The 13,303-nt window shown below is 42.0% G+C and overlaps 1 protein-coding gene across 1 annotated transcript in view; it reads left to right on the forward strand.

Moving 5' to 3' along the window:
• Positions 1–13,303, forward strand: part of LOC141098900 (dual oxidase 1-like) — a 354,647-nt gene that overhangs the window by 115,362 nt on the left and 225,982 nt on the right. Inside the window, exons 9-11 of the mRNA XM_073586871.1 lie at positions 2,699–2,792; positions 6,786–6,876; positions 11,613–11,715. Coding sequence (XP_073442972.1) covers positions 2,699–2,792; positions 6,786–6,876; positions 11,613–11,715 — 288 coding nt within the window. The remainder of the gene's footprint in view (positions 1–2,698; positions 2,793–6,785; positions 6,877–11,612; positions 11,716–13,303) is intronic.

Raw genomic sequence — 13,303 nt, forward strand, 5'->3', positions numbered from 1 at the left:
TGCGTCTGAGGTGGGAGTGGGGGCAGTACTGTCACAGGGCTCGTCCTTGAGCAATTTGCGTCCATGCGCCTACTTCTCCAAGAAGCTGTCGCCGGCCGAACGGAATTACGACATCGGCAACAGGGAGTTGTTGGCCATCAAATTGGCTTTTGAGGAATGGCGACACTTCCTGGAGGGGGCGGCCCACCAGGTCACAGTCATCACCGACCATAAAAACCTGCTCTATCTGGAGTCGGCCAAGCGTCTGTCTCCCAGGCAGGCTCGCTGTGCATTGTTTTTTACACGTTTTAACTTTCTGGTGACTTACCATCCTGGGGCGAAAAACACCAAGGCAGATGCCTTCTCCAGGTGTTTTCCGGGGGGAGAACCTCGGGAAGAGCCGGTACCCATCCTCCAGGAAGGTGTAGTGGTTTCGGCTCTCACGACTGAGGTAGAGGCGGAGATTGCCGTGGCCCAGGAGGAGGTACCACCAGGACTTCCCACTAATAAGTCGTTCGTACCCCTTCATCTTCGTCTTAAAGTGTTGGGGGAACACCACGACTCGGTCCTGGCCGGTCATCCAGGGGTTAGGGGCACCTTGGAACTGGTATCGCGCCGCTTCTGGTGGCCAAAAATCCGGCAGGATGTGGTTTCCTACGTGACAGCTTGCATCACGTGCGCCAGGGCCAAGTCGCCCAGAACCCGTCCTGCTGGCACTCTACAGCCTCTGGGGATACCTAGTAGGCCATGGACAGAAATCTCCATGAACTTTATCACAGACTTGCCTGCCTCGGCGGGGAACACGGTCATCCTGGTGGTGGTTGATCGATTTTCGAAGAAGGCGCATTTTGTGTCGTTGCCTTCCTTGCCCAACGCGAAGACGTTGGCTCAGGTCTTTGTGCAGGAGGTGGTCAGACTGCACGGAGTTCCGTCGGACATAGTGTCTGATAGGGGTACCCAGTTTGTGGCAAAGTTTTGGAAAGCTTTTTGCTCACGATTGGGGATCAAGTTGTCTCATTCGTCGGCGTTTCATCCGCAGTCAAATGGTCAAACTGAGCGCATGAACCAAAATCTGGAGCAGTATTTGCGATGTTTTGTGTCTGACAACCAAGAGGAGTGGTCGACGTTCCTTCCCTTGGCCGAGTTCGCATTAAATAATCACCGCCAAGAATCATCGGGAGAGTCTCCGTTCTTTTGTGTTTATGGGCACCATCCTCAATTTTGTACCTTGCGTCAGGGGGGCTCTGGGGGCATCCCAGAGGAGGACCGGTTAGGAGTTCAACTATCATCGGTCTGGAGGAGTGTGAAACAGCGATTTCTGAGCATGAGTGCAAGATACAAACGTGTGGCTGACTCTAGACGCATGCCAGGTCCGGACCTGTGTGTGGGTGATTGGGTGTGGTTAGCTACTAAAAACATAAAACTCAAAATTCCATCATTGAAATTGGGTCCAAGGTTTATTGGCCCTTTTAAGATTGCTGAGGGGCAATACCCTGAAACAGCTGTCTGTGGATGGATACCATGTTTTGGCATAGGTGGTTTCCTTCATTGGAGACTGCCCTTCCCGTGGTTGCTCCTTCCCGGGGAAAGACCTGGCTAGTCATTGCTTGCGTTGAGAAACATGTGATGGTGTCTCCGCGGCTTGTGTTTTGCATGTTTCTACCTACAACTAAGCCTGGGTGCTTAACAGGCTAGGCTGCACAACACATGCATTCCAAGGGTATGGGTTTCTTAATGAGTCATTCACCAGAGACATTCGTACATGCATACTACACTCACTCCACATAGTCTGATAATGCAGTCTATACTACCGCATGGTTGAGCGGCCATGCAACCCTTTTATAGCAGCATCCTTCTGGGACCTTCCTGATGGTCCAATCCAAGCTGGAAAAGGACCTGAGCATGTGACCTCCAATCTCCAATGGGAGATCATCATATGGGCATGCTTAGAGGACCGAAAGGAGGACTTAGTCCCTGGAGTAGCTCGCTGCTGACCAGCATGCGCTGCTGTAGCTGGACCAGAGGTGGCAGCAGCAACTAAACCCACAGTGCTAGTCTGAGCAGAGTGCCGGGATCGGCGAGTCTGCCTCCTCTGCGGCTGAAGAGGAGTGGGAGTCTGCCAAGGGCAAGGCTCAGGATTCCTGCTGTGCAGTGACAGGAATCTGACGCCTATCAGTTGTCTGCTTTACTTTTGCTGGTTAACAAAAAACGTGGGGACCCCACATCATTTTATTCATTTTGTTATTTATTAAGCTAATGCATGTACTGTACAGTAAGCTATACATGCAAGCCACAAACTGTTTATCTCACATATACCAATTATCTATCTATCTGTCTACCTATCTATCAATCTATTTATTTTCTTTGCACATGTTTAACACATAAAAATCTGTAATTTCTTTCCTGCATTAAATTTCGGTATGTGTCACACCAATGGCACATGGATGTCATCCGTGCTAAACAATCATAAATGTTCAGTTGAGAGTTGCCATGAATGACAAACATAAGAATGCTCATTTTTTCAATATTATAGTAAAGTTGAAGCTACATCTTTATATGAATTTCTATGTACAGTATGTCGCTATTACATTGACATAGTTATATAACTGTCCTATCGGGTATAACCAAATATGCTCAGCCCTTTCCCACCTACAGAAAAACATGCACACTTTTTAAGATGAATCTGAGTAAGCTTTATTTGTAACGTGTTCATATACAGGTTATAATCAACACATTGACTCCAGTCTTACAAATGAATTCCAAGTCGTGCTCCAGTTCCTATCCTCATTAGTGCCACCAGGTATTTATGCCAGGTAATTTTTTAATTAATCTAATTAGTGTGCAATCAAAGTAGCTATATGTACTGTACTGTTTTTAAGTCACATGCTCTCCATTTCTTTGTGATGCTCCTTGAGATGGTTCTACTCCTTCATTGGAGTCCAGCTGTGTTTAATGAAGGAGTAGAACCATCTGTGGACGTCGGGCACTCAGATCATCCTCCTGGAGTCGGTTTCTAACCATTTGTGCAGACACATGCACATTTGTGGCCTGCTGGAGGTCATTTTGCAGGGCTCTGGCAGTGCTCCATCTATTCCTCCTTGCACAAAGGCTGAGGTAGCAGTCCTGCTGCTGGGTTGTTTCCCGCCTATGGCCCCTTTCACATCTCCTGGTGTACTGGCCTATCTCCTGGTAGCACCTCCATCCTCTGGACACTACGCTGACAGACACAGCAAACCTTCTTGCCTCAACCTGGATGAGCTGCACTACCTGAGCCACTTCTGTGTGTTGTAGAGTCTGTCACATGCTACCACGAGTGTGAAAGCACAACCAACATTCAAAAGTGACCAAAACATCAGCCAGAAAGCATTGGTACTGAGATGTGGTCTGTGGTCCCCACCTGCAGAACCACTCCTTTATTGAGGGTGTCTTGATAATTGCCTATAATTTCCATCTGTTGTCTATTCCATTTGCACAACAGCAATGTGAAATTGATTGTCAATCAGTGTTGCTTCCTAAGTGGACAGTTTAATTTCACAGAAGTTTGATTTACTTGGAGTTATATTCTGTTGTTTAAGAGTTCCCTTTATATTTTTGAGCAGTGTATATATGTCTGTGTAATGTGTAGTTGAGAGCAGAATCAGCATACAGTGGCTTGCAAAGTATTCCCCCTCCTTTGCATTTTTCGTGCCACTTTACAACCTGGAATTTCACTGTTTTTTTAGGGTTTGCTTGAGTCCATGTAAAGAATATGCCTACAACAGTGAACATGTGGTTTCCATATTTTTGTGAAGCAAACATCAGATAGGACAAAATAACTGAAAACGTCAGTGTACATTACTATTCACCCCCCTAATGTCAGTACTTTTTAGATCCTCCTTTTGCTGGAATTATAGCTGCAAGTCAATTTGGATAAGTCCCTATGAGTTTTTAAAATCTTGGCACTGGGATTTTTGCCCATTCCTCAAGGCATAACTGCTCCATATCCTTAAAGGTAGATGGTTTCCTGTCATGAACAGCATTTTTCAAGCCACAGATTCTCATTTGGATTAATGTCTAGAATTTGACTAGACCTCTCCAAAACATTTATATGTGTCTCCTTAAACCACTTGAGTGCTGCTTTAGCAGTAACCTTTGGGTCATTGTCTTATTGGAAGGTGAACTTCCATCCCAGTCTCAAATCTCTGACAGACTGAAACAGGTTTTACTCAAGAGTATCCCTGTCTTTTGCACCATCCATCTTTCCCTTGACTCGGACCATTTTCCCTGTCCTTGCTATTGAAAATATCCTCGCAGCATGATGTTGCCACCACCATTTTTCACTGTGGGGACTGTGTTCTTAAGGTAATGACATGTGTTGGTTTGGAGTCATACAGTAAATAGCATTTACCTTGCTGGCCGAAAAGTTCAATTTTGGTGTCAACTGACCTCAGCACCTTCCTCTATACTTTTGGGGAGTCTCCCAGATATCTTGTGACAAACTCAAAACAAGCCTTACAATATGTAAGTTAAAGCATTTTTCTGCCCACTCTTCCATAAAGGCCACCTCTATGGAGTGTACGACTTATTGTTGTTGTATGGACATCTTCATGATGTTCTTTGGTTATTGGTACCTCTTGGTGTTGCAGACTCTGTGGCCCTTCAGAAAAGGTGTATATACTGACAGACCATGTGACAATTAGTTTGCACACAGGCGGAAGGAAGTCTCCGTTCACTAAGGATGTGACTTTTAAAAGTAATTGGTCGCATCAGAAATTTTTAGGGGTTTCAGCACAGAAGGGGTGAATACATATGCATATGCCAATTTTTAGGTATTTGATCTCGTAACAAATGTTTTTCTCACTTCACTAACGTAGACTATTTAGTGCTAATGCATTACACAAATGAGATTACAAACTATTTAGTCTCAAGTTGAAATGTAACTTAATAGGCAAAAAGCCAAGGGGGGAAGGGAACTTTTGCAAACCACTATATGTGTTATAAATTACCTTGACATATTTGGCATCCTGTAGTCATAAAACCCACATAATACAGTGAACAGATTATTTATGGAGAGTGGTAAACGGAAGAGATGAGTGGATTGATCCATAGGGGATCGAGTTCAAGTCAAATTGCCTGAAAGTTTTCATGCAAATCAGAAAATTTTGAGATTCGATTTGTGGTTTGCAAAAAAAAAAAAATCTTGCCTTTCACTATTTACCACACTGCTGAAACTTCATATACTGTAGAGGGCTAATGTAATTTTGTGTTTCCGCTTGGCCTTCAGTTTTTTACCATTTCCAGAGTCACTGGGTAAGTTTCTCTGTTCCGTAATGTGTAGTATGCTCTTATGGTCAGCAGAGTCCTCACTCTCTCCCTCCTGTACAGTGTAAGCTTTTGTGGTCAGCAGTGTCTTCTATCTCTCACTCCTGTAGGGTGTAAACTCTTTTGTACAAGTTTACCAGAATTGTGATGTGCACCTATTTATTACTGGAAAATCAAATTTTGGGGGAAAAATTTGTGAAATTTGTAAATTTGAATTTCAAAAGATCCACTCATCTCTAGCTAATGGTATAAAAATGGTGTGGTTATTTTTTATCTCTCCAATAAATCCTTATAAAAGTTAAAATTAATGTAAGGCTTACTGTATCTCAATACCAACCTAGTCTCCATAAAAAATAACAGAAGCCCAAAATAAACAATATATAGAACCAAAAAGACTTTTCTAAATAATGAAAATACCCAAAAAGAAAAAAAGAGTGATAAGGGCACCTAATTAATAAGGGCACCTAATTAATAAAAAAAGATATAAAGTTTATAAATTAATAAATACACAAAATACTACACCTATAGGGCCCATTTATAACTACTGTACTTTCTAAATATGGCCAACTGTATTTGATCTATATTATTATAAGATGTCCTGTATAAGGAGTATTGTGTTGGGGGTTCTGCCTCTTCACATAAAGGATTATGTTCTCTCCATCTGGATCCCTATGTGTTATCTTTTAATGTGACCTTACCATGTTATTATTTTTTTATGTATTCATTAATAAACTTTATATATTTTTTGCTAATTAGGTGCCTGTATTACTCTTTTTTCTTTTTCATCTCACACATGTCATGTCATACAGTAAAATGTATATCGTAACTGGGGATGAGGAGTTGAAATGAGATTTATATCCACATTGACTTAAGGCCCCGCTACACGTAACGATGTCCCAGTGATCCCACCATTGATCCGACAAGATGGGATCGCTGGGACATTGTTAGGCTGATCGCTGGTGAGCTGTCACAAGACAGCCCCTCCAGCAATCAGGACCAGCGACGTTGGACACTGGTTTCTAATGTAAACATCGGGTATCCAGGAGCCGCGCGGCTCTTGGATACCCGATGTTTACCTTGGAAACTGGTGTACACGCTGTGTCTAGCGTCTCTGATCGCTGGTCTCTCGCTGCCACACGCAGCGATGCATGCTGCCAGCGGGAGACCAGCAATCGAAAAATGGCCAAGGCCGATCGAGAGCGATTAGCGATACACGGCAGGGGGGCCAGTCGCTGATCCCCGTCACACACAGGGATCTCGCTGGCGAGATCGCTGTGTGTGACGGGGCCTTTAGAAGTCTTTTGCAAGGTAAACTAATGATTCATGTAAATTACAGATGTTAATTGATGTTGAGTAATCTGCTGGTTGGACACACCTGTGAAACAAAACTTGGAAAGTGAATGTAGCCTAACCCTTGCATAACTCCACGTATGACTCCATATGTCTGAAATATTTTCACTCTCATGTCTCATCCCTCTTATTCCATTGTGTTCACCTTTCCGTAGAGACAAAACATGTGCTTTTCAGAATATCACTGACTCATTGGGTGGCACCTGGCCAGTCTATCGCTTCTGCAATAACTACTGGAGGCGAGAGGTACAGTTTTAATTAATGATCACATACGAGTAATTTTGTGTCTGGCAAACACCTAATTTTTATCCTTCACCCAACACAATATAGTTGCTGCATTATGGGAGTGTTGACAGATATCATATGTCTCATAGGGTGTCAAATAGTTTAAGCGAGTGATGTAAAAATGATTTTCTCAATGAATAAAAACAAAAGAAATTATTATTAATGATCTGTTGTAGGTTTAACCCCTTCATGACTGGGCATTTCGAAATTTCTGACAAATCATCAAAAAACCATAACCTCTTTATTTTTCTGCCAACCTAGTCATATGTGTGGAAAGTTTCTTGTGGGTAAAGTTGAAGTTTTGAATAGCACAAATTTCACTGGAAAACAGTGCATTGAAATAGTGAAAATAAAATGCAATTTCACCATTGTTTTTTTAGTTTTTTTTTATTTTGGTGTTAATTGTGTGGTGCAAAAGAATTAGCAACTTGTTCTACTGGTTAGTAAAATTATGCTATACCAATCTTATAATCTTTTTATTTATTTTAATTTTAAGTTGTTAAAAATAACTTTGTAGAAATTAGAAAATAAATTTTGGCTTACATCACTAATCTTTGAGAACCATAACTTTTTTATTTTTCTATGGACAGAGCTGTGTGAGGGCTTTTTCTACTTACTGACCAGATGTTTTAACTTATACCATATTGTGGTACATGTAAAGTTTTGATTGCTGCTTAATGAATTTATTGGGGAATGAGTAGGGCAACCAAAAATCAATATTGGCATGTCTATTTTTTAATGTACAGTTCATATAACCTTAGGCTAATTTCACATGTTGTTGTTTTTTCTGCAGGCAAAGCCTGCTCTCTTGTCAGTAAAGAAGCGAGATGCTAAGGGTCTTGGAAATTGGTGCAATTATTTTTAACAAGCTTTGGATTTTTTTTTCACCCTTGAAATAAAAAAGAACCTATATATGTTTGGTATCTACAGACTTGTAATGACCAGCACAATCAAAATTCAGTTTTAGCATTTGGTGAACATGTTAAAAAAAAACAGTAAAAAAAACATTTTGCAATTTCACAGCACTTGGAATTTTTTTCTCATTTTTGAGCACACATTATGGTAAAACCAATGGTGCTGTGCAAAAGTACAACTTGTCCTGCAAAAATACAAGCCCTAACATGGCCATAATAACAGAAATATAAAAACTTATGGCTCTGGGAAGCAGGGGAGTAAAAAACGCAAAAATGAAATTCGACTGCGGCGTGAAGGGGTTAAAAAAAGCAGCTTTTGCTGTGTATTTTGCTGCTGTTTTGTGCATTTTTAGTGCCGCCCAAAAAATCATGATGCCACGTCCGTAGGTTTTTGCACCAAAACTGAAGCAAAACCTGATACTTGCTTTTTGTGCTGCTTTTTTGTGGCATTTTTCCACTTACTCTTTGCTTTCTATGGGTGAAAAATGCTACAAAAACGATGAAAGAAGTGACCTGCTGCAGTTTGCAAAAAAGTAGATTTTCCAAGTGAGACAGGAAAAAAAAACGTATGTGTATAAGATTTCTGAAATCTCATAGCTTTTACTGGTACTGTAAAACACAGCTCAAAATTAGCATTAAAAAACGCAGCAAAAACGCAATGTGTGAACATAATATTATAGTCTGATAAATAAAACATTTCTAGATACAACAATATCAAATATGATTATTTATTTTAATTTTTTTACACTGAGGAAAGGGGGTGATTTAAGCATTTATATTTTCTAATATATTTTTTAAATATTATTTTTTACTATAGCTTTTTAGTCTTTTTAAGAGATTGGAATTTGCGGTGAATAGATCACTTATACCACATATTGCAATAGATAATTACAACTGGATTTTATTAGAAGACCAACATTTCAGCCATGGAGACCCACAGTAGATCGTTATCTGCTATTTTAACCCATCAACACCCTGTGAACACATCGTTGGTGTTATTTGAAAATTGTTGGCCGTTTAAGTGGCGCTCAGTGTTTGACAGCGGCATCTCATTGGTTAAAGCCAGCATCTGTCGGATATGGTGTAATCTTATTTCCTGAGCAAGCTCCATACAGTTTTGCGACCATTTCTTATCATTTTACGTTATATGGTCACAAAGGGATTACAGTAATGGCAAATCAGAACTACTGTTATTTTTCAACACTTTTCTGAGTATATTGTGACATACTCAATACATTCTTAAATGTGTATTTACCCTACTCATGAAAATTTCATTGGTAAAGATTTTGGTATGAGTTTTCCCAAGTAAAGAATCTACAGTGTATCAGTTTTATGTGGGTGTCCCACAGACTGGCAAATCTGCGTCACAATCAGTGTGCTACATGAAGAATTCTTGAGAATTTTGCTTCTTTTGTCAAAGCTTTTCCCAAAAAGGGCTTTGTTGAAAGCCTCGGTCCAACAATTTCAATTGTGAGATAACTTGGTGACCCTCATTCACATTTCATATTGAAATTATAAGACCTGAAATGCATTTACCTAACGTGTATGGATACCTTAAATTGGATTAGCCAGTAATTTGTCAATAAATATATTATTTGATATGATCAGCTTAAGGAAAGGGTAACATGGTAACTTTGGACAAAACACAGTTTACAGGTCGTGAGACAAAAGTTTGCTATGTGCTACTGGAACGCCCACAGGGCCAGGGGTTACTCGGTATCGGGCCGATCAGGCTCTTTCAAAGGGGAAGTGTGTCACGGTGGTGATAGTGACCCGGTCCGTGGCCCTGGGTGTCCAGTGTAGATAATGGAAGTTCAGATGAAGGGGAAGATGGTAGGAAAATGAATTAGGGAAAAGGGGAATCGTGACGCCACGATTGGTATTTGGCAATGAAGGTGTTAAGCCGACGCTGCAGTGCAGATCCACTGGGACGGTGTTAGGGCAGCAGAGATGATAATGCTCTCCACAGGTAGAGCTGTGTCCCAGGGCAGTTTAGTCGGTGATGGTGATTGCAGTGTGAGGCAGGCAGTTGTAAAATAACTCAAAAGACACGGTTGGGTGCAGTTTCTGGGTTTTTACTCACAAGTTTTGTGTACACGTTGGTCCACTTAGTGCTGCGTCCTCCGAGGAAGGGGTCCGGCAAACTCCCAGGCACATAGGGTACACATTTCAGGACTCCTCCTTGTGTCTCTCTCAAGGCCGTGTCTCTGCGCTGAATTCTCCTTACTTTCCCTGCCATGCGCCTTCACAAGTAGTGCCCCCAGCTGGCAGCCACGGATCTCCTCAGGCGACGTGGGTCAGGCCCCGAGGTCTGTTACTCATACCGCTGCCTTTTAGAGGGTGCTTGTGGCAGTGGCTGAGGCACTTAAAGTTACCTCAGCCTCTGGCTTCCCAGCTGAGTCCTGTAGTCCTCCTCTAGCTTCAGGGGCTGGCTCCCTCGTTCTGGCCTGGTCCTTCCCTTCCAGTATGCGGGCCCCACGGGTGGCCAGTTGCACTACCCGTGCCCCTTCTTCCCAGTCCAGGAGCGTGGACAAGATGTTTTTCTCTTTTCCACCTACAGTCCTCTACAGCTGGTCCTATCACCAACTGACTAGTTTCTGGAAGGCTCTCTTTACCTCAGAACTAGCTCCTCCCACCAACTGTCACCTTTCTCACTCTGATTGGAAGCCCAACTATCACTCCACTACCTAAGCTCCTCCCACTCTACCTACCTTCTACACTATCCCCCCACACCCTTTCCTAGCCAGTCTGGGATGAGGCCATCCTCCCGAAGGGTATGCCCAGGTGCCCTGACTAACTAGTGTGTGTGTTGAGTGCAGTGTTAGGAGTCCTGGGTGGTAATCCCTCCTTACCTGAGGGTGGGATACCACACCTCTGGATGAGGTGCAGTAGCTCTGTTGTGACTGAACCCTCAGGGGTGCCACATAACAGTTTGTATCACTGCTACAGCACAGCACAATGAAAGATTACCGTGACAAGCAAGTGCAAAAAATTAAAATAATACGACCACATTCACTTGTATTGCGAGGTAGCTTTAATTATGCAAATTGTCTCTACAGAGAGGAAGAGGACTAGAACTCTAGTGCTACCTATTGGAAGTAGCAATCCTAGAAGTCAATGTTGACCCTTTAACGAGCCTGGTTACATGACTTAGGATAAAAGCCAAGCCAGAATCTCAATTTGCAGACACTGTGTTTTGGTGTACTGCCCAACCAGATCTCACACTTTGCACTGACGAGAGGCAGTACCCCGAAACACAGTGTCTGCTACTTCCAATAGGTGGCACTAGAGTTCTAGTCCTCTTCCTCTCTGAAGAGACAATTTGCATAATTAGCATATTTCCCAGAGGAGCATTGCAGCTTTAAGTCTCCTCCCCTCCACATGCTTAGCATGTCATTCTCCGCAAGGAGAAATGATACTTTTTGGATAGAGGTAGCTTTAACAAACACTGTAGCGACTGTAACCTGTGTCACTGCCAAAGTAGCTGTGTAGCTATGGCCAAAAGGTGCCTTTACACTTTAAGTAGTTATTGGGTGTTTTTTTTGCTCCCAACTACCATATGCCAGCATGCTTAGATCAATCATGGGGAAATGTGTTTTCACTGGGAAAAACTAAATAAGCCCCTGCTCAACGCTCTCTCATTGATAGTCATAAAAAATAAGTTAACAAAACAAAATAATAATAAAAAATTCCTATGTTATCTGGGGACATTCTGCAATAAATGTGTTCAAGATAATGTAGCCAAATATACCTAATGTATTTTCTTTTCTTTTACAACTGAAGAATCCAAATATACAGACGGCTCAAGATGTCGATGCCCTGATTCTTGGCATGGCTTCCCAGATTGCCGAAAATGAAGATAATGTTGTGATTGAAGATTTACGAGGTCAATATTTTTCAATTCTAAGGCTGCCTTCTCATGCAGCAGTTATGCTTTGATGTTTAACTGTTTCCTTGCACAATTTCCTAATTTGCAGGAAATCGTTGTTACACCTGCAAGATTGCATGGCTAATCATTATCAGCCAATCGTAATCTGTGCAAGATTAACTGATTGTACAGGGAAACAGTAAAAAGCCCTAGCCTGAGCATTATGTGAGAACGCATTATTAGTCCAAATTTGGTCAGCTAAGAGATTAGATAAAATCGATTACAGATAGGGGTTTAAAGCTGTGTATATCAGGGGGGTATATAAAATAGCATTAACCAAACAGGCTAAAAGAGAATTTGTCAGCATGAAAATGCAATCTAAACGGCAGGCTTCATGTTACATGTTCAGTATTTGGTCAGTATTTTACCTCGGTATTTGTAACCTAAAACCAGGAGTGGAACAATCAGAGGAAAAATATAATAGAAACACGTCACCACTTCTGTATTTATCACCCACTCCTGGTTTTGTCTTACAAATACTGATGTGAAATACTGACCAAGTACTGAGCGTGTGAATGTGGCCTTATAGAGCATGGGGGGCTGAGAAGATTAATATACAGCCGGTAAATTAAGAATTGGATACCTCTACAATTTTTAAAGCAAATATATTTGCTAAAGATGTTACTGAAATGTAATTCTAGGAGAGAAAATCCTCAAAGTAGAATAGTTGCTGCTGTACATTAAAAAGAAACTCGCCTGCTAGCTGCCTCCCGGTGAATTGCATCTTGGACTTATGGTTTGTGACAATGCCTGGAAAATTGACTGCCTTAGGGTCAAGCAAAATAGCCCATGCTCCATGCATGACTCATGTCCTGAAGTTAATAGTGCAAGATCTATTTTGCAGATATACATGCTTGAGAAAGGTGGTGGCTGTGGACAGAAAAAAGTCAGCCTATTTCAGTAGGCCTTGTGGGAAAGCATGCCCTTCTGGCTTTGCAAAAAAACATGCAGCCTGCTGAAATTCAATTATGTAGATGTTGCAGCATTTGCTCCAACAGCATAAAGCAGTGACAGACTACATCAAGCAGCAGTCAAACTGGAGAGTGGGTTACTTTGTGATCTGACATTGCTTGTAGCCTAATGAAGCCCTTTAATCTCTTTCCGACATCGGGTGTAATAGTATGCCGATGTCGGACACCCACCCTTTGATGTGGGCTCTGACGGTGAGCCCACATCTTTCCCGGCACATGGCAGCTGATTTGAACAGCTGACATGTGCCCGGAACAGTTGCGGGTGGAATCACGATCAGGCAATCGCACCAGAAATCCACCCACCGGGGATGCCCATCACGTGATCGCCTGGTGGTCGGCGCTCATAGCAAGTCAGCAATTCTGCTACATACAGGTGATCTGATCATCACCTGTATGTAGCAGAGCCGATCGGGTTATGGAAGCTTCTAGTCTCCCATGGAGACTATTGAAGCATGCCAAAAGAAAAAAAAAAAGGTTTTAAAAATATTGTAAAAATAAAAAATGTATAAAAGTTAAAATCACCCCCTTTCACCCCATTCAAAATAAAACAATAAAAAAATCAAACATACACATAT

Source organism: Dendrobates tinctorius, unplaced genomic scaffold (genome assembly GCF_039654945.1).
Source record: "Dendrobates tinctorius isolate UK_male_01 unplaced genomic scaffold, ASM3965494v1 ptg000097l, whole genome shotgun sequence".
In the NCBI taxonomy this organism is placed as follows: Eukaryota; Metazoa; Chordata; class Amphibia; order Anura; family Dendrobatidae; genus Dendrobates; species Dendrobates tinctorius.